This window comes from Nicotiana tomentosiformis, chromosome 1 (genome assembly GCF_000390325.3).
Source record: "Nicotiana tomentosiformis chromosome 1, ASM39032v3, whole genome shotgun sequence".
Lineage (NCBI taxonomy): Eukaryota > Viridiplantae > Streptophyta > Magnoliopsida > Solanales > Solanaceae > Nicotiana > Nicotiana tomentosiformis.
The window spans coordinates 150,585,460-150,607,685 of record NC_090812.1 but is presented as its reverse complement, the minus strand read 5'-3'; the positions used below and the strand labels follow the sequence as shown (position 1 = coordinate 150,607,685).

The window sequence follows — 22,226 nt, the reverse complement described above, 5'->3', positions numbered from 1 at the left end:
CTTCGCCACCTGAAGTTGGTTCTCGACCGAATCCAACTCCACCTTAGCAGCTTCTTTCTTCGAGGCCAACCGGTCCATCCTGCCCTACCATACTTCAGTCTAGGCCTTGACCTCGTCCATCTCGGCCCGCAGCTGGTCGATCAGGTCTATCTTCTATTGGACCTGCGAAGTTGTGTTGTTAGTCACCATGACTAGCTGCTCGTTTCTAGATTCAAAGACCTTTACCTTTTCTACCAGGTTGGCATGTTCCCGTTTCAGGATCGAGGCTTCCTTTTGAGCTTTTTCCAGCTTGGCCTGGAGAATTGGGAGGTTTTTAAGGGCCTCGTCCTATTGCTAACTAAAAAGCCCGTAGATGTCCTTCTTTTGGACTTGTTATTTGAGCTCGAACTCGAGCTGGCTGATTTCCAAGCGGTACCGGAGGAAACTTTCATGGTGGAGCACTGAAGCCTGTAAAATAGTAGAATTAGTAAGAGACATCAAAGGAAAACTTATGTGGGATCCATAAAGGGAGAATGAAAGTATTAGATCCTTACTCGGTTCAGCGTCTGTTTCACCTCGTTGAAGAGACTTGGCATGCCCACCTCGTTCATCTTTGCCTAGTCATCCTCGGTCACTAGGCATCGGAGGCAGCTGGCTACACTTATCGGAGCAGACAGGACTTAGGCATCCTCCCGAACTAGAGAACAATCGCCCTCTTGTGCTCGGAGTCCACACTCGATGCGGGAAATTGCTTTCCCAATCTTGGGCTCGAACTCGGCCCGCCAGCTCCCGAGGGCACGTCCTTTGTCGGGATCTCCAGGTAACCTAACCTGGAGAAATCTTCCAATGTGGGCATGTCCATGCCATCGAAGAAGGAGTATATAGGATCATTTGTACCCTGTACTTTTTCACTTGACTTTTCTTTACCCGCTTGGGCCTCTTCAAGCATTGACTCGGTATAAGCGGGCGTCTCAATGATATCGATCACATCGGTCGCCTCCTTCAGAACATGAACGACTTCTTGGGAGGTTGCAGCCTCCATCTCCACTTTGGCCTCTTGAATCGGAAGGGTATCGACCTCATGGCCTCTTTCCTCGGTCATCGCCTGCTCCCCGGCAGGAGTCGATCCATGGGCAACAAAGATGTCATCTTCTTCGGGCTCATCCCTGAGTAGGTAAAGGAAGTTAGGGTCTGGTACCTTAGACTTAGTATTCTTCTTTGGCTTCCGAACCCGGGTGGCCCCCTTTTTTTTCTCTTCGCCTCGGGATCGGGGAACCCGAGGACTTTCTTTTCCTCTTCTTCTACTCCTCCGCAGTATCCCCGGGTTGTCCTGAAATGGAGGGTTCGATGGGTAAGGACGTATCCTTGTCCCCGTCTAGCGGCCTAAGTTTGGTGGTCTTAGGCAGACCTACGAGGGAAAGGAAAAAATCAGCATTATGTAAACTTGGTATGTAGTAATAACTATTTAGGGGAGAGCCTTATCATGAGAACGGGTCTCCCATTTTCCCTTCGAAAGTTTGTTCCACATACGCTCTGAGTGTGGCATCTGCTACTCCTTGAGCCGGGGGATCACATTAGGAACCTGGGCAACAGCTACACGACCATAAATACTGGAAATACGAGAAAAAATAAAGGGAAATTGACACTTAAGGAAATACTACACTTATGAGATGTGTTCCACTTCTCGGGAAATGGAAGGAACTCGGGAGGTATTAGGTCTTCGGTTTTTACCCGAACAAAATGCCCCTGCCAACCTCGATCTCGATCCTCGTCGATGCTCGAGAAAAGGGCCTCGCTCGCTCAGCGAACAAGCTTGATTAGACCCCCTCAAAAAATTCGGGGACTGTATAGGCAGAGTAGGTGGTCGAGGGTGAATCGAAGAGATTCGATGTTGTACATAAAATAGCGTAAGAGGATCACGATCCTCCAGAGGGACGGGTGGATTTGCCTGATACACATCTCGTACTGCTTACAAAAGGCCAGGATTACTAGATCTATTGGGCCCAGCGTAAAGGGGTAAGTGTAAACACTTAAATACCCCTCCACGTGGGTAGTAACATCGTCATTAGGCCCGGGGACGACCACGTCTTTGCCTTCCTATTACAGTCCTCTCAAACTATGGGAATGGTATCTTCAGTAACGGAACATGTGTACCTCCATGCTTCCTCGCCTCGGTCTTGTTAGACGGAGGACTTTTCGATTTTGAAATCATCGCAGCCCCCGGGTATAAAACTCTTCATAGGAGGCTCATGAGCCACCTTGGGGACGGTCGCCTCGATGCCCATGGTCGGATGGGAAGACGAGGGGGTCGCTTGTTATGGTACAGACTTGGAAATTTTAGCCATCGTGGATATGTGAAATATATGAAGATTTGAAGAAGGAGTATGAAGGTTTGAAGGTTATAGATGAAGATATGAAGTTATGGGTTGGAAATCCAAGAAAAAATGTGAAGGTTTGAAGGTTAGAGATGAAGATATGATGGTTCAAGAAGCGGTATGAAGATTTGAAAAAGTTGAAAGCGTTAGAAAGTTTGAAGGTATAAGCTAGGATCGGAAAATAGAAGAAGTGAAGAGGGTTGAAGCTTTTATAGGGGAGAATGCAATCAATACGCGACGTTTCATGTTCGAAGACAACCAGCCGATGACCGACACGTGTCCGAAGTTAGAACGACGCGACTGTTGGAACGTTTTTGACTTACCCGTCATCTCAGTTACAATGTACGAGGGAAGAAACTGGGGCTCACCTATTCGTTTCCCATCGATCCGGCAAACCTACTCTCCAATAAACGAGGGGACTATCTGTATACGAGTAAAATCGGGGGTAATGCATACCCCGATTTCCCGGTGAAGAATACGGAAGGAGGGCACGAATGCACGAGGATGAAATCAAGGCTGGGAGCCTTTCGTACCAAGACCTATGAAAGATGAACAATAGGCTCATCGCCGGGCGTGATAAGGTAACGCTCCCCGGACCCGAAACGAGCTTTTGAACCTCGGAGATATAGCAAACGGTTACGAACAACTAACGGAGGGCCGTGATATCCATGCCTAACTGGATATCACGGTGCGAATAATGTCGGTTACAGATCGGTAATTAACGAGAAAGGGAGATTTTTATTTTTTTTAGACTTGTACTAGGGATAAAACTCCCCTACTATATAAAGGGGAAGTTTTTCTTTGATAATACATATTATAACACGCAAATCAAGGCAATACAATTTTATTTTTCTGCTCTCTAGCTATAGCAAAACTATTAATTTGCTGTTTGTTATCCATTCACTATTGGTTGCGAACCGAGGGTCTGATCGAGAGCCAAATTACTGTTCAACCTAAGTTCGAGTTGGGCCTTAACATAACAACTGGTTTGATTATTCATTTTGTCTTTCATTCGTTTATGTAATATCTTTGATTATTTGTGTTGAATCAATCCACATATCTTTAAAACCGCGTACAAATTTAATTGTTATCCTTTTTAAGAATAAACAAACACTACCGTTATTTGATCAAACAATGCATAAGAAAGAAAAGAAGACTATTCCTGATTTTTTATTTTCAAAAAGAACTTTAAAAAGAAAAGAAAATATGCTCCCTCCATTTTAATTTATATAGTATAGTTGGACTTAGATATGAAATTTAAGAAAAACATAAAGATTTTGAAATTTTCGGTATTAAATATGTGATTATTTTATTTGTACGGTTACAGTAAACAAGGTGTGATTATAAAAATTATTAAGAGTAAAATATGAAAGTATGTATTAAACGATCATTGTGAACTAGATAGTGTTTCTAAAAGAGGTCGGGATTAGAAAAAGCCATATTACCTAAAAACTACCAAGAAAGGAAACAACACACGTGGCTGGTTTTAAGCATAATCTCTCAATTTCCTTTTCCATCAATCTCTCAATTCTTTATTCCCAAAATCCAAATACGCACATTTTCATTCCTCTGTTTTCTCTCAACACCATTCCTCTGTTTCTGTGTCTGTGTCTGTGTCTTGTTTGGAAGAATGAGTTTAGCAGCGAAAACAGTATGCGTAACAGGAGCTTCAGGTTACATAGCGTCATGGCTCGTCAAATTCTTGCTCCAGCGTGGTTACACTGTTAAGGCTTCCGTTCGTGACCCCAGTTTGTCCCCTTTTCTCTTCTTTTTTTCTCTCTCTATAATCAAACGATTCACTTTTTTTATTTGTTCATTTGATGTAGAAATGTGGAACATGGATTTGTGATTTTTTGATTTGATTAATGACAAAATTGGGAGAAAAAATGTGGGTTTTTTTGCCATGCAATTGATTTGTTTGTTGTTATGATCGTCTGGGCTGTTGCGGTATGGAATTTCAGGTTTTAAAATATCATTATTATTTGACATAGGATTGTTTGTTGAATTGTGTGAACATTTATCTAAAAGTTTTAAAAATTATTAGAAAGAGGGATACACTTTTGTTTATTTATCTATTTTAATTCACGTGCCGGGCCCCAATTTTTGTCTTGGGCCACAGTAGTGAAATGAGAAATTTTTCCTTTTTTGTTTTTTTAATTAATGATGGGTGTCAATTAGACTCGAACTTAGGATCTCTACATGTGTAGATATCACATTGAATTGTATAAACTGCCTAATCCAAAAAGTTTAAACTAGTAGGGAGGAATACACTTTTATTTATTTATCCTAATTCACGTGGGGCCTGATTTTTTTCTTGGACCAAACATGTGAATTTATTTTTGTAATGAGAAGTTTTTCTTTCTTTTATTTTTATTACTGATGGGTGGCAGTTAGACTTGAATTTGGGACCTTTACCTGCTTAGATACAATATTGAATTGTATGGCCAACTTGATTTAAAAATTTAAGCTATATTTATTTGTCTAAGGTCTGCAGTATCTTATTGGATGTTTTGAGTTGATTTCATTAAGCTTCTTATGTAGTCAAATACATTGATAGAAGGCTTTGGGTATGGATGCTAATGAGTTAGTTTTTTCAATTTGACATATAAATGACCTTTTGGTTATGGTGCCCCCAGGCTTTGGTCTAGTGGTAAGAGCGCGACATGTGACGTGTGCGTTAGGCATACTCACAAGGTTCGCATCTTTCCAAGACAAAAGCATGGTAATTAAGTGAAGATGGGTAGAGGGGCTGGCAACCGTGCACCACTTGCCCTTGGGGATTTCTCTGTTATCACGCACAAAATACAAAAAGGAAAAAAGAATGATAATGTGATTATAGTAAGATAGTTTTTTAATTTGACATAAAACTGATGTTTCGATTATGGTAGCCTCAGTTTGCCTTATAAAGCCAGTCATGTATTCATTTTCATGGGAGATGAGGGAAAAGGGAAAATCTACCTGGTTGGGCAGAAAACACAAAATCTTCTGCTGAAATTCTCTTTAAATTAGTAAAGAAGTTGGTGTACGAAAGACATAAAGTTTGAGTAAGAAGTGGCTGATTAATATGTCTAGATTATTTGATTGCTCTCTGCACCTTTCCGCCTCTTCTCCATGTTAAGCCGTCTAATATTACTCCACCACCACTATTATGAGCCACTGACACATTATACCTTTAGGCACTGGTACATATGTTTTTTGATTCAACGCACTGTACACCAAATCTTATCTCATCCATGACCTTTCGGCCACTTTCTTTTGTTATGAGAATTTCTCTTTATTTTTGGTTAGTGTCTGATGAACCTGGAGAACATATTTTATGAACACTTGGCCAAGTCCTTACTCGACCAATGTAGGGGAAAATGTGTTATTTAGCATTCTCCTTTAAAAGTGCATTCTGAGATTTAAAATTTTTTCCACTTATCCTTTTGCTTTTTCTCCCACCTTCACCCTCCCCGTGTCTTTTTTTTTTTTGCTTTTTCTCCCACCCCCCCCCCCCCCCCTCCCCTTCCTTTGTTTAGAGAATTCAAGCTTTGGGACTTGATTACTTGATTGATAAATATGGTACATCTCTATACAAAACCAACTTGCAAGCAGTTAGAGAGTAATGTCTGCCAATCAATTAGCCAGAGCCCACTCTCGATCTAGTCGGTATGGTGCCTTTGCAGATCCTTTTCTTCAAATGTACAACTAAGGTTGATCTTGTTTATTAAAGAAAAGATTACTAAGGTTGATCTTGTTTCGCTTATCACAGGGACTAAAAATTTCAGCTCTCTTAATTTAAGATCGAACTATGAAAAAATTAGATATTTCATTCTTTGCCTGTGTTATTAGGTCGGATTTACTGCTTATATGTGTTGAATCCATTGTGATTTCTTCTTGCAGATGATCCCAAGAAAACACAGCATTTGCTTTCCCTCGGTGGGGCCAAGGAGAGGCTTCACTTGTTCAAAGCAAACCTGTTAGAAGAAGGTTCATTTGATGCTGTGGTTGATGGATGTGAAGGTGTATTCCATACAGCATCTCCATTTTACTACTCTGTTACAGACCCACAGGTCCTTTCCTAATTCTCGTAAATTTGATAGTGGAAATGCTTATCCTTCATTCTAGGTAGTGCTGAGAAAAGCCCATAGTATAATGGTGTTCGACTGTTATCCAGAAATCAATAGAAGTATGGAAATCAGCATCTTTATTATGTTAATATCAAGTTAGCTTTAGTCATTACAGAATCAATATCACCGCTTCTAATCTCACAAGGAGAAATTCAGATGCCTTTGAAAGGAGAGAGATGCTATGCTGATGAACCATCCTGTTTCATTGGATGAGATACTATATAATTTGCATTCCCATTTTCTCTGCTCCTCGTTCCTTTTCTATTTGATCGGTCCTACTCATATTTCTAAATTTCTCTTTTTCACATTGAAGTTTCACTCTCTTTTCTTCTCTTCTTTCCAGCTCCTTTGTTGCTTGGCTGTTTAGTAAATAAATTTAACTTGACGATTCGTGTCAAAAGTAGACTACCATAGAAAACTCTGACAGTTTAGTTTCAAGAAATCTGCTCACCATTGGAAAACATCCTGTTTCATTGGATGAGATACTATATAATTTGCATTCCCATTTTCTCTGCTCCTCGTTCCTTTTCTATTTGTTCGGCCCTACTCATATTTCTATCTTTCTCTTTTTCACATTGAAGTTTCACTCTCTTTTCTTCTCTTATTTCAAGCTCCTTTGTAGCTTGGCTGTAAATAAATTTAACTTGACGATTCGTATCAAAAGTAGACTGCCATAGAAAACTCTAACAGTTTAGTTTCAAGAAATCTGCTCACCATTGGAAAAACGGTAAGCTTAGCTAGGTGATTTTTTCCCATCTGCCTAAGCGTTAAGCACTTGTGGGCAGAGTTACTCGGTACCCGGTGGAATTGTCGAGGTGTGCGCAAGTTGGGCTCGAACACCACCATTGTTAAAAAAAAGAGCAAGAAAATATTCATTCACCATTATTACTTGTCCCCACATGTTAGTTAAGTTACTTTTAACCACCTACTAGACTGAAACTCTCACATAAATATGAAACCTTATAAAAATGGTGATTGAATGGTTTGAATCATGTTCGTAAGATAACAATCTTTCCTTGATCTATCTCTAGAACTTTCTCTGCTTTGGATCATGTCTAATGGCTATAAAACTAGACACTTATGGTTGGCCGAGGAAAGTTAACTATAGTAAGTGGTGGGGTGGAAAATAGGTGGGTTAGGCGGAATTTGGCTGGTTAAAATTGGCCAAATCAATAGATGACCCTCCCAAAGTATATTCTGGCCTGAGATGTGTTGAATCAAGGTGGGCTAAACAGTGAGTCATAATCCGACGTGCCAAACTTAACCCATCTTTTGTACATTTTGAAACTTATTTTCCATCTAATATAAAAGTTATATATGAAGCGTGTGTTATCATAATTTCTTAACTCGCTTTGCATGCATGGAATGACATGACAGAAACTTGTAATATCTAATTCGGACTCGTGAATAATTTAGAAATTATAAACGGTATAATAGAAAGATAATTACTTCATTAAAAAGAGGCGAAGCCAATACATTTTTTTTTTTTGGAATTTGGATCCAAGTTTTGTCTTTGAGATTGTTCATACAAAAGTGAAAAATGAAAATTTTTCAGTGATCCGGAAAAAGATTATTTGTAGACTACTGGCCAACTTATAGATATTACACAAATCTAATGTTTAAAAAGTCAATAATGAACCTCAACTGTTCCAATATCTCTTCAATTAGGTTCAAATGGATGAAGAAAGAGACTTACGCTAGGTCACCAAACTTAGCCAGAGTGGGCACCAAAACTCTCTGAGGGAAAATCAAATTAAAGTATACTACTCTTGAAATACATATTTCTCCTTTCAATGTAATTGTTGTGTAAGTATGAAGCTTAAGAATTTTGTAATGTTATTATGGAGCTTTTGTAATAGACCTCTACTAGTTGATGGTGGAACTGTTCACATTTGGTAGTTGCACATAAGATTAGTCATGTTTTCTAGAAACTGAAATGTGTATGATGTTAATATTATTTTATGAAACTGACATAGCCAACTTGCTTACTATGGCACTTTGAGGTCGTTTGGTTCAATTGTGGGATAGACAAGGATATCCCATAGATTAGCTATATATGGGATAGCTAATACCATCATTTTGGTGTAAAATTTATACCGGTGTTAGCTAATACTCATAACCAAACATGGGATAAATACAATCCCAAATTCTATTCCGGGATTAGTATCCTTATCCTGGTAACCATTTACCAAACGACCCCTCAAAGTAAATTAGCTTTATGGACTTCTAGTGATGGTTTCATTCAACCCTAGATTTGCCCGTATTTCAGGCTGAGTTACTTGATCCTGCTGTCAAGGGGACACTCAATCTTCTTGGTTCATGTGCCAAAGCACCATCAGTAAAACGAGTGGTTTTAACATCTTCCATAGCTGCAGTTGCTTATAGTGGTCAGCCTCGGACACCTGAGGTTGTGGTTGATGAAAGCTGGTGGACCAGTCCAGACTATTGCAGAGAAAAGCAGGTGCGCCTATAGTTCTTTCTTCTTCTTTTTGAGCACATTCACGGACAAATTAAAGTGTGCTAATGTTGTGTAACTATTTATTTTTGTATGTGTATTGGGAAGGTTCCAGACTCCACTTGTGGGATTACACTGGGTGGTTGTTGTTGTTGTTGTGTATTTGGAAGGTTAGGGACTTATAAATGTTTAAAATTGCAGCTGACGCATTTCCTAAAAGTTTGTAAACACAATATACACTCTATAAGAGTATAAGGGCTACCTAGATATGTGATGAACTAAATGCACTTTGCCTAAAGTTACTTTTACGATAGGTTGGCACTAATATTGACAAGGCAGCATCATAACAGTGTGCATCTCTCTCATTTTGATCTCAACAAGAACTCATTAACCATGACAAGAATCCAGATTAAAGAATTTCTTAGGTGCTGTTATGCGCAGCACTAATTCTGATTAATGTCGCAAGTTGCTATTTTTGAAGTTATTTGTGCTAATTGAAGGTTTTGACAATTTCTTACTTTTAGGTGTTCATCCAAGCACTTCTCTGGTTGATATATAATTAGAACAGCGTGTGTTTTGGACATATGTGCTTAAAACTATGCTGTTTTAGTGACTTTTTAATTATAAAGAATCATCTCATGTTATATTATCTGTTTTATTTGTGACGTATCAAGTCTGGTGAGTACATACTTTTGGTTGGTTTGTTTTGATTGAAATATTTGATATTAGTTGCAATGAGTCTTGTAAGTGACCTCCTTGTTCTTTGCATGTTTAAAAAAAGCAGTCACATTTTCTGAAGATCTCCGGTTTTCAGTCTCCAGGCTTCCTTAGAAAGGAAAACTACACAATATATGAATAATGTTATTACTCTTGGCAACTGCAGACTTTCCACCATTTTGAATCTCTCTTTCTCTCTCTCTTGTGTGAATTGTAGACTCTCCACTATTTTGATTCCCCCTCAACCATTCCCCCCCCCCACCCCCCCACCCCACCCCACGCGATCTGGATTTCAGTCTATGACATTTTTCTTTTCTCCTGTTTTTTTTTTTTAGCTCTGGTATGTTCTCTCAAAGACATTGGCCGAGGATGCTGCATGGAAGTTTGTGAAAGAGAAAGGCATTGATATGGTTGCAATAAACCCTGCTATGGTTATTGGTCCTTTGTTACAGCCTACACTTAATACCAGTTCTGGTGCAGTCTTGAACTTGGTAAATGGTATGTTTCTAAACTTAAGTTCGTTAAATCTTTACCTTATAGCTTATGCTAAGTACCTTTATCAATCTAGTGAAGTAACATGGACAGGACTGTTAAATCTAACAAATAGAAATATCAAAGGCCGCGCGGCAGGCCAAGACCAAGGCTGTGTGCAATGCCAAGGCCGTCTCTAATGCCAAGGCAAAACACAAAATTCTGTCATCTTTTTCTTTACGGTCAACCTAATTAGACCTATTCGACTACTTTAACAAAACTAGATTGATCTTCCTCCTAGTATGAATATGACTAGATTGTATACGGGAGTTCTTTTTCCCATTATTAATAAAATTACTTACCTTAAAAAAAAATGAATATGACAAGAATCTCACCTCTATCTTATGGCTTAAAATAATGGGGTTAAATTGAGAGCAATTCGTCCAAAATACCGGTTCGGCTTTTTATCATTTTGCTCTTGTTGGGTGTTGTCCTGTTGCTTTGGCTGGAATTTGAAGGACTCGAGGCTGAGGGGCTAGGTGGGGTGGCTATGGTAAGTACAATTATTGCAAAAGACAATGCTGGGGTGATGTGCTTATTAAACTAGAGGTGAATTCTCTTGTATATTTCAAACAAAATGGGAGATCAGCTTAGTTTTTGTAAGCTAGAGAGGACTTTGTAGTAATATACCCTTTTAAGTTTAAATATCAATCAAAGGCTAAACAGAACAATTGAGGCAGACAATATTAGTCATGGAAATGTAATTATTTTGTTGGTAAAAATTACTTTTTCTTATTTTTTTCCTCTTATGATATTGCAATCTGTTTATTCATTAAATATGTTTTACCATCCCTTTCGTCATTTTGAATGCTTATTTTTCCATGTTATATAGGTGCCGAGACCTACCCAAATTCTACCTTTGGGTGGGTTAACGTCAAAGATGTTGCAAATGCACATATTCTCGCATTTGAGAATCCTTCAGCTAATGGAAGATATTTAATGGTTGAGAGAGTTGCCCACTACTCTGATATACTGAAGATATTACGTGATCTTTACCCTACTATGCGACTCCCGGAAAAGTAAGTACTCGTCAAAAAATGAGTTCGTTTTTGCTTGAGCTTTGATCACACAAATTTGCTATGTCGTTAGATTAATATGTTGGTAGTGCGTTATTTTGGACATGCAGATTGATTCTTGCTCACTTTACGAGCGGGGGGGGGGGGGGGGAAGCTTTTGAAATAGCATGAATCGATCAAGCTTTGCATTGAAATTGCTTTTAACGGCATTTCTTCAAATAACCTCTGTAGGTGTGCTGATGACAATCCGTTGATGCAAAACTATCAAGTATCAAAGGAAAGGGCAAAAAATTTGGGTGTCAAATTCACTCCTCTTGAAGAAAGCATCAAAGAGACTGTTGAAAGTTTGAAGGAAAAAAGGTTTTTTTGAGGCTCATCGGCGGCTATGTGAGGGCTTCTCAAAGCTTTTCTGGAATGTCAGCAAATCTTGAAAAACTTATATTCTTTACAAAAGCTAGTACAACCATAGCCTGAACAATTTCCCTTCTTTTTATTTTGGGCTAATTTAGAATTGAGGTTTCAGAGTCTATACCCCCTAATAATTTTTTTATCAAACTTGGTTGAATTGTTTTGTGAATTTCTATAGCTGCAGAGATTGCTTAGCAAAGCTATTAATACAAGCATCAAAATATGTTTTAAGACTTAAAAGTCACTGTCTTGATGCAACAAACTCTTTCTATTCCACAATATGTTTGAGACTGAGGTGTAATTGGTGTTGTCAGAACATACGGAGATTGTAATGCGTAGTGGATGGTATAAAAAAGAGTTTTATTTGGCGAAGTATGAAAAGGGACATTCTCCTGTTTGGCCATAGATTTTGGTTGTTTTTTTAAAAAAAGATTAAAAACATCTTTTTTCATGGAATATGATTTTTGAACAAAATTGAATTTTTTTTTTCAAAATTAGTTTTTGGTTGAAATTTTTCTTTCACTCATAAAATTTCAATTTATTTTCAAATAAAATGCATATTCAAACACAACTTTAACTTTCAAAAATTATTTTTCAACACAATCTCAAAAATCTATGTCCAAATGCGAGAAGGGGTAGTTTTGGAAAAAACATGAATCTTGGCATTCCGGATTTGATAGATTTTTTAATGTGGATATGGCAGTTACATAAGAATTTTGCGAAGTACTGAATAGTCCTAATTTCAAAATATTATTAATTAATAGGTATTAGAGTTGTATCCCCAGTTTGGTCTAAGGTTCCATCTGGGAGGACTGCACCAAAAGAGGACACCATGCATCGGACTAATGGCCGGAAAGTGATGTTGCCTATGTCGTATAAAACAAAATTTATGAAAGAAATATTATAGTATATATATTTATACTATATATATATAAAGCTAACACATAAAGAAGTCACGAGGATTCAACACATTATATATATGAAAGAAATAATACTTTAACCTAATTGCAGCTAATTTTTCGGCGAAAGGGTGCTTAGTTAAATATCCTTGGACAAAGGTGGCTTCGGCCACTGATCATAGCAACAACGACGCTCTGGAAGTGAGAGATTAGAACGGCCAAAATCTGACCTATAAAAGATAACACCTTGCTATTATACTCTCAAGTACGGAGTTGCTTGTGCATGGCAGATATGACAATACTTTCAAGCAGCCATTCACCTTGGATGCCGTTACGAGAAACCAGCATCGTGGAAGCATGGGGCGGATGTAACATCGGCGGATTCAGAATTCCAAGAAGGTGGGTGCACTGTTACAAAGAGGTCAATCTAGAATATATATTTAACGGCTTTAGCCTTTAAGTTCTTACCATAAATCTATTACCATTTAGAAATTATAGATTAAGATTAAAAAAAAATTACTATAATTTTAGTAATTTTAACATATATATTTATACTTCATATCAAAAATGCTGAGATCATTAAACCATGCTACATCATCCACTGCTATTAGTTTTAATTCTATAAGATTTTGCGATGACAAAGGAAGATCAAGGATTTCAGTGTATTAGATTTTGGGAACTTGAATGAATAAACCAAATATTAAAAAAAAAAAGAATACTTAATTAAAATACAAGAAGGAACATTAGATATGCCTATAAACTGAGAATTGAACCTCTAACTTCACTTGTAAAAGTGCACATAATATAATCATTGAATTATAGGGTTCTTTTAGCTTGGGTGCACGCATATGTATTTAAATAACTTTTTAAGAAATATAACATTATTATACATTGGTATAAAGAGATGAGCATATGTTCACGTGCCCCATGCTTTAACATATAGATACGTCCCTAGGATGTAGCATTATATGAACATGTTCAATTGAATCCATGTTATGTGTTGTCCTAATTTTCTTATCATATTTAGTTTTCCTATCTCTTGAAGGAAAGAGCATCATGTTTATTCTTTGGCTAGTCCCTTTTTTTGTAAGAAAAGGTTTGGACTTCTATAAATTGAGGATCATTTCTTCTCATTCAGTAGCATCCACAATGTAGCCATAAGGGGATTAATGAGAGTCTTGTTTAGGGGGGAACTTTATGGGACAAGTGTTAGTGTGTCACTTGTGTTTGCCGCTTCGTGAGGTTGTTCTCTCGATATTTTGTACTCTCTTTTATGTAGTGGATTGCTCATATCCGACGTGAACGTAGGTCAATTGACCGAACCGCGTTAAATGTTTGTGTCTCTTTTGGTGTATTTCTGATTTGTTATTTGATTAATCGTCGTTCAAGGTTTGCTTTACTGGCTTCCACATGGCACATGATTATTTCGGTCCTAACAATCCATAACTTTTAATGTGGAACACAAATTTATATATATAAATTGCAATAAATAGTAAATATGAACCCATAACTTTAAAAATATAAGAGGTTATGTCTTGAAAATATTAGGAAGAAGAAAGATGTAATGATAAGTTATGTGCCTTCGTTTTGATGGTTTGACAAACTTCATGAGAGAACCAGATAGGGAACCTAATACAATTGGTTCCTTAGTGTGCAGAGGTACTAATCAGATGTCTGGTGCAACTCTCAATAAAATTAGTTAAGGGAACAACACAGGGAATAGATAAAGAGCAATTCCTCCAGTCACAGTACAAGTCAACTCTAACAGTTGTTAAAGATGTTGCACTGTACACGCAACAGTACAATAGCACTGTTGAAGCGTGCAGTGTACACACTTCCTTGCATCATCCTTAACGACTGCATACATATATTATCAACATGAGGCAGGGGATTTCACTAAACACTTGCAAAACCTAAACAAATATCTCTCTCAAGTGTACATCCGCCCTTAATTTCTCTGAGGCATTGAAGAACAAAGTAGCAACAGAACAAAGGACCAGATCCCATCATTGATTATGTCGTGTGTCCTTTAGTATTGTTGTGTCTTTATCTTATGCTATTACATTGTAATTTCTATACAGCTTTTCAGAAGCGTTCATAAGACATCGTTTAAACCATTATCATTGTGGTTGTTTTGACTAGAGTTAGTTAAGTGTGTAGCTTTGTAATAGAGTTATTACAAATAGGCTTACAATATAGTTACTATAAGAAGGTTATAGATTAAGAGTTTAATTTCTAGATTGCAATAGGTTGTAATCTAAAGTTTTCTCAGTTAATGAAGTTAAAATCCTACCAGTGTAGGTCTTGGTTTTAAATCCCGTGAGCTGAGAGTTTTTTACGTAAATATCGTTGTATTCTTTACTTATCGTTGTGCACTATGGGAGCTAATAGAGAACCAGACTCTCTATACAGTTTGGTGGACTCTTAATTTACATCAATTGGTATCAGAGCAGGTTCTTTCTAAAAGGTTAACACTTAGAAAGGATCTATATGGCTGCTCCACCAAACTTTGAAGAAGGACAATCAACCTACACACCATCAAGATTCAATGAACAATACTATGGCTGGTAGAAAACAAGAATGCATGATTTAATCATGGCTGAGGATTCAGAGCTCTGGGATGTTATCTGTGATGGACCTTTTGTCCCCATGAAGACCATTGGCGATGGAACAGTTACAGTTCCAAAGACAAGAAAGGAGTACAATGATGTTGATCGGAAGGCCGTCGAGAAAAACTTTAGGGCAAAGAAGATTCTCATTTGTGGGATCGGACTAGATGAGTACAACCGCATCTCAGCCTATCAGTCTGCCAAGGAGATTTGGGAAGCTCTCCAAACTGCATATGAAGGAACAGCTCAAGTCAAGCAGTCCAAAATTGACATGCTTACTACTGAGTATGAATTCTTTAAGATGAAGGAGGATAAGTCTATTCAGGATATGCATACTCGTTGTACCTCAATGAACTTCACTCCCTTGGAGAAGTTATTCCGAGAAACAAATTGGTCAGAAAAATACTCAGTGTATTACCAGGTTCTAAGGAGAGAAAATTTAATGTTATCATGGAATCCAAGAATTTGCAGAAGTTGACTATTGATGAACTTATTGAAAATCTGAAACCCTATGAGATGAAAAAAAAGAAGGATCTTGAAAGAAGAGAACCCAAAAAGGAGAAGAACATATTTCTCAAGGCGGACAACAGTGACTCAAGTGGTGATAACACAAACATGACCTATCTTACTTGGAGATTCCATAAAATGGTTTGTAGAAATGGAGGAATTCCCAATAAAGGCAGCTCCAGCAGAAACACCAAAGTATATGACTGTTATCACAAGTGCGAAAATCCATGATATTTCATCAAAAACTGTCCTCTCCACAAGCATAACCACTACAAACAAAATGCGGACAAGGGGGTTAAGAGGAACCCAGTCCCCGACAGGAAGCTCAAGAGAAGAGATGTTGCTGATAATGTTGTGAAGCAAGCTCTGGCTGCATGAGGAGATTCCTCGTGCGAATCTGAGGGTGATGATGACCAATGAGACACCTCCATGATGGCTGTTGAAAGTAAATCTACATAGTATGACTCCATATTTGCACTGATGGCAAAATCTGATGAGGATGAAGATAATGATGACGATGAGGTAAACTTTCTTGATGTTCAAAGAAATTTGAAATCTTAATCTCAAAAGAAGCTGGTATCTTTAGCTAATATTTTGATTGATGCTTACCATAACCTCATTAATGATAAAAATACGTTAATTGAGGAAATTTGTGAGGTAGAAAAAGAGAGATGATTTGGTGGTTATAGTTGTAGATCTAAAGGAAACAATGCAAGAAATAACAAGGGAAAATACCATATTAAAGAATCAAATTGAAAATTGCATTAACAATCCTAAGGGAAAGGAAGTGGCGAGTGCGGCAAAACCTAAGCTTGAAAATGAACTCAAAAATGTCAAATTAAGTCTTGTAGCTGAACTTGAAAAGAATAGACAACTTCAGGAGGGTTAAAAATGATCTAGATAAGTCACTTTAGTGGACCTGACCCTCTGATACAATCACTTATATATATAAAAGTAATGGGGGAACATGCAAGGCCTCGGGTTCCATAAGGCTAAAGCTCCCTATAATCCACAAAGCAAATATGTTATTGCGACTAATAAATGGATTTGTACTCATTGTGGTCAAATTGTCCATTACAAGGCCTCTTGTAAAGCCAAACTTCAGTCTCAGCAGAAAAACAAAGTTTTTTCTGAAAAGGTACCTACTGCTAAGGAACCCAGTTCCCTGAAAAAAAAATTATTTGATACTTGTATAGAAAAAAAGAAGAAGTCTGATTCACCCATTCCATCATTACATGGGACCCAAACTTGTTTGGGTTCCAAAGTCTAATCTCTAATTTTTTTGTGCAGGCAGTAGTGAGGGGAATCAGTCAAAGATAGTACATGGATAGTGACTACTCTAAATACATGACTGAAAGAATGGATGGTTTTCTCCCACTTAAGGTCCTGCAAGGTGGGAGTGTGTCCTTCGAAAATGGCAAAAAAGGTATATATTTTGGGAGTTGGAAAGATTGGAAAAACACTCTCTCACTCAATTGAAAATGTGTATTATGTGAATGGATTGAAATATAGCTTGTTGAGTGTCTCTCAAATCTGCAACAAAGAAAACAAAGTGGAGTTCTTGTCAAAGTCATGTACTGTCACCAACCTCATAACTGGTGAAGTGGTTCTGATTGCAAAAAGGTTCAAAATATTTATGTTGCAGACTTTGATTCTCTGAATGGTATTGATATTACATTCTTGAGTGCCATTGATGATGCTGAGCTATGGAACTGAATATTAGAGCATGCAAGTTTTTCTCTTTTGAATAAGCTGATCAAGAAGGACCTGATTCGTGGACTACCAAAGTCAAAGTTTAAAGATCACAAAGTGTGTGATGCATATTTGAAAGGGAAGCAAGTCATGTCCTCATTCAAACCAAAGAAGGAAGTGAGCACCTCAAGGCTACTGGATCTTCTTCATATGAATCTGTGTTGACCTATGAGGATGCCTAGCAGAGGAAAAAAGAAGTATATCTTCATTATTGTTGATGACTACTCCATATTCACATAGCCCTTATTTCTCAGGACCAAGGATCAAACCTTTCCAATTTTTGTTGCATTTATCAAGCAGATTCAAGTGAAGATGGGCTACAATATTGTGAGCATCAGATCTGATCACGACACCGAGTTTGTCAATGTCAAGTTTGATGAATTTTGTGTTGAAAATGGTATATGTCACAATTTTTCTGTTTCCAGAACACCTCAACAAAATGGTATTACGGAGAGAAAAAATAGGACTCTTGAAGATATGGTTAGGACAATGTTGATTGACAGTGGTGTGCCAAAGAGCTTCTTGGCTAAAGCAGTGAACACTGCTTTTTATTTGATTAATAAGTACATGATCAGGTCCTTGCTTGACAAGACCCCTTATGAATTTCTTAATGGGAGAAAACCAAAGTTAAATTACCTAAGAGCATTTGGATGCAAATGTTTCGCTCTCAATAATGGTAAGGAGGCATTGGAATTCGATGCAAAGAGTGACAAAGGAATCTTTCTTTGTTACTCTTCTCAAAGCAAAGCATACAAAGTCTACAACAAAAAGACTCGATATGTAGAGGAAAGTATACATGTGATCTTTGATAAATCTCACCACTCAAGTGGGAAAGATTCACATGATAGGATGATCAAGATGGTGACGTCTCAAAGGTCCATGGTGAGGTTATAGATATGTCAAACGGGAAGGTAGATCTAATGAGTCAAGTCAAGGAGACTAGTGAAGAAGATGCAACAGAACTTCCAACTGATTTGGAGGAACCTGGTCCTTCCATAACAACAACTGAAGTTAACAATAGAGTTGTTGATGATGTATTAGGCACTCTCGATGCAGAGAAAAGATATGGTACTCATATTTCCATTGATGCCAATGATGGGTCACACATGGAGGAACTCGGTCCCTCAGGTCCTGAAACCCAAGTGTCTAACTGGAAGCACAAGAGCTCATATTCTCTTCAAAATGAATCACTCATTTGGACTCTGGTATTCAGACTAGATCCAAGGAAAGAAACATGTTTTCCCCCTCAGCCTTCTTGTCTTAAATTGAGCCAAAATATATCAAGGAAGCATTGAAAGATGCCGACTAGATTGTTGATATGCAAGAAGAGCTCCATTAATTTGAAAGGAACAAAGTGTGGCACCTGGTTCCTCAGCCCTCAGATAGAATAATGATTGGAACCAGGTGGGTGTTCAGAAATAAACTTGATGAGTCTAGCGATACAACAAGGAATAAATTTAGGCTAGTGGTCCAAGGCTACAATCAAGAAGAAGGAATTGACTATGATGAAACTTTTGCTCCAGTTACCAGAATGGAAGTTATCAGAATTCTTATTACTTTTGCATCTCATATGGAATTCAAATTATTCCAAATAGATATTAAGAGTGTATTTCTGAATGGATATTTAAAGGAGGAAGTTTTTGTCAAGCAACTACCTGGATTTGAATACCATGAACATCCTGATCATATCTTTAAGCTTTGTCAAAGCTTTATATAGATTGAAGCAGGCCCTTCGTGCGTGGTATGAGAGATTGTTCAGGTTCCTTCTGGATAGTGGCTTCACTAGAGGGAAAATTAACAACACTCTATTTCTGAAGAAACAAGGGATGAACCTGTTGATTGTGTAAGTCTATGTTGATGACATCATTTTTGGTATAGCAAATGATTCCCTTTGTGAGGAGTTTGCAAAGCTCATGAGAAGTGAATTTGAGATGAGCATGATGGGGTAACTAAACTTCTTCCTTGGATTACAAGTAAAGCAAACCTCTAATGGAACTATGATAAGTTAACAGAAGTACATCAAGGAGCTACTGAAAAGATTTGAAATGGAAAGCTCAAAAACCATTGATACTCCCATTGCTACTGCCACTCGTCTAGACATGGACAAACCCGATTCCCCTGTAAATGAAACTATGCATAGGGGTATTATTGGCTCACTTCTGTACATAACGGCCAACAAATCGGACATTGTGTTTAGTGTTGGGTTATGTGCCAGATTTCAATCAAGTCCAAAAAAATATCATATGAAGGCTGCCAAGAGAATTCTGCAGTATCTCAAGGGAATGCAGGACCTAGTCTTCTATTATCCCTCTAGAGATAATTTTGACTTAATTAGATATGTTGATGCTGATTAGGCTGGATATCTGGTGGATAGAAAGAGTACATAGGGAATGACACACTTTCTAAGGTCATGCTTGATTTCATGGGGGTATAAAGAAATAAAACTTTGTGGCCCTCCGTACTGAAGAAGCTGAATATGTGGCAGTTGCTTCCTATTGTGCCCAACTGTTGTGGATCAAACAACAACTAGAGGACTTTGGTATATTTTCTGGTTGTGTACCATTATTGTGTGATAATATAAGTGCTCTCAACATGGCAAAGAATCTGGTTCAGCATAAAAGGACAAATCACATTGATGTGCGACATTATTTCTTGAGGGACAGTGTTGAAAAAGGACTCATCTGTATGTAGTTTTGCAAAATAAAGACCAGGTAGCAGACATCTTTACCAAAGCACTGAGCAGAGAGCATTTTGAAAGAAATCGTCTGGAGTTGGAATTGATTAAGATGAACTGAGAACTCGGTCCCTCGATGATTGAATATGAAAGGATGGTAAGGTAAATTGCTAAAAAGTATTTTCTAGAGACTTCTAACTCAATTCTATACCGTTACAGGTAAACACGCATGTCAACTACAGAGCAAACAAGTGGAAAATGACATTGCAATTATTTGGAAGGATGATGCTCATATTTTCAAAATTTGTCGGGGCACCTGGTTCCCATGACTTAGGTTAGTAGTTCCTCTTACACTCATATGCATTTTGAACTACTAAAGTGTCACATCATTAACTGTTTCCGTCTCTTACGATACCTTTTAAAAAAACAAATGATGCACTCATTACAAACTAACCAGACTACCCATCTCTTCATTCACACCTAATTGTAACTGATCCCTCTTTTCACTCTAAATACCCTAAAGTTCAGTCTCTCTCCTCACTGTTTATATCAAACTTCTCTTCTCTCTCAAGCTCTCTTCTTGTGTCTTCTTGCTCTCACAAAATCAAACATGACTTCACCACAAACTAAGTCTCCCAAAGCCACTAAAGAAACTTTTGTTGTGTCTCCGTCTCACGAAGTATATCCATCTGGATTGGAGCCACAACTCTCACTCATAAAAGCCCCAATTTTCAACCAACCACCATCCACAGTCCCCTCCCCTACACTATCCGGTTCTGGTCCCCATCACACCCGAAAAGGCCTAAATCCTAAAACGTTCGTTGCTTCTCCTTCTCCGTCTGCTACTACAGAAAAAGTCAAATAATAAAGGACTAGCACTATTTATCCTTTTCTTCAAACCACTGAAGAAACAGTGGAAGGAGATGAATAAGTAGAAGTGTCAAGTCAGCGTGTTGAGGAAAGGCTCGTGGATGAAATATTAGTTCCTGGTGAGGTTGATGGTGTTTCTGCATCTGGTATTTCTCATACTCCAAGTGCTCAGGGGATTGATTTGAATATCTTGTCAACATCAAGTAACATTATATCATCCTCTACTGGTACAACATTATTGTGTAATGAGGGTGAGACATATAGGAGTGATGCTATTAAAACATGCTCTACCTCTCTTGAAAAAGAGCATGTTGGTGCTGTGAAAAGTTTAGTTGGGGATTCTTTGACTGATGATGTAGGTGACGAGACTCAGGGGGAATAATAGGGGAATGAGAACCAGGTGTCTCAAGGTGACCAAGCACCGATCAGTACTACAGGGCAGCCTACTGAGGGACCTGGTCTCTCTGTCCAAGAGGAGTTCTCTGCTCTTACTTAGGATAAAACTCCTAGCTCTACAAGGCAGCCCCTGGATAGTGCTGACCCTACCTCTTTTGCTCACTATGTTACAGTCCCTTTGGAAGTTGTGCGCCCTGAGACGAAGCCGGTGTCAGAGGGAGAATATAGTGATAGTGAGGAGGACCTAGATAACATATTTGTAGCCCAGTTTATAGCTTCTAGGAGCGGTGGGAAGGCCACAAAAGATTTGGTTCCTAAACGAGACACCACTAGGCAGCAGAAGAAGGCTGCTCCTGGCAGTGTGTTGAAGGAGAATAAGGAGAAGAATAAAAAGAGAAGTATTATGAAAAATAGGCTCATTTATGAGGAGGATGTGCCTCCGGCAAATGTGGTAGAGGTTGATGATAAGGAAACCGCTCAAGAACCTGCTCCTCTGGTCAGGAAAACATCAAAGAAGACAATTTCTATGAAACAAAAGAAGGTTTTATCTGATTAAGTTGGTGAAGAAGGAGATGAGGAGAAGGAGAGTGTAGAAAAGAAGAAGCCTCTCAGAAAGAGGCCAAGTAGCAATGAGGAACCTGGTTCCTCAAAGAGAGGAAGAATAGAACTATCTGAGTTGTAACGGAGAGCAAATTTGAAGTAGAAAGTCTTGTAGGGGAGAGTGTTTTATTATGAGATTCTTGGTCGCTTAGGCAAGAGGAAGTTGGTGGAGATTTGTGACTTCCAAAAGTGGACTCATCCTTTTGACATCTAGAGTCCAAAAGTGTATGCAGAGGAGGTTTGCAGTTTTTATGCTGAAATATTTATGGTAGAGGGGGACACAATTTTGTTTGAAGACAAATGGGAAAGATTTTGTGATAGATGAGGCT

The 22,226-nt window shown here is 38.2% G+C and overlaps 2 protein-coding genes across 2 annotated transcripts; both read left to right on the top strand.

Annotated features, from left to right (window-relative positions):
- The first annotated feature begins 3,847 nt into the window (after window positions 1-3,847).
- LOC104089068 (phenylacetaldehyde reductase-like) lies at window positions 3,848-11,830 on the top strand. Its single transcript, XM_009593887.4, has 6 exons — window positions 3,848-4,102; window positions 6,237-6,406; window positions 8,733-8,924; window positions 9,971-10,133; window positions 10,999-11,185; window positions 11,414-11,830. Exons 1-6 carry the CDS (start codon window positions 3,985-3,987, stop codon window positions 11,550-11,552), a joined length of 969 nt encoding a protein of 322 aa, XP_009592182.1. The 5' UTR covers window positions 3,848-3,984; the 3' UTR covers window positions 11,553-11,830.
- A 5,839-nt stretch (window positions 11,831-17,669) lies between these two features.
- On the top strand, window positions 17,670-18,251 carry LOC138891582 (uncharacterized mitochondrial protein AtMg00710-like). The gene has a single exon (XM_070175139.1). It carries the CDS (start codon window positions 17,670-17,672, stop codon window positions 18,249-18,251), a length of 582 nt encoding a protein of 193 aa, XP_070031240.1.
- Window positions 18,252-22,226: the final 3,975 nt, after the last annotated feature.

What these genes read in the sequence shown, in the direction of transcription:
- LOC104089068 (XM_009593887.4), top strand. Translation starts at nt 3,985, where the DNA reads ATGAGTTTAGCAGCGAAAACAGTATGCGTAACAGGAGCTTCAGGTTAC. An exon ending in GGCTTCCGTTCGTGACCCCA is followed by an intron (nt 4,103 to 6,236) that starts GTTTGTCCCCTT and finishes TTCTTCTTGCAG; the next exon opens with ATGATCCCAAGAAAACACAG. An exon ending in ACTCTGTTACAGACCCACAG is followed by an intron (nt 6,407 to 8,732) that starts GTCCTTTCCTAA and finishes CCCGTATTTCAG; the next exon opens with GCTGAGTTACTTGATCCTGC.
- LOC138891582 (XM_070175139.1), top strand. Translation starts at nt 17,670, where the DNA reads ATGGGCTACAATATTGTGAGCATCAGATCTGATCACGACACCGAGTTT.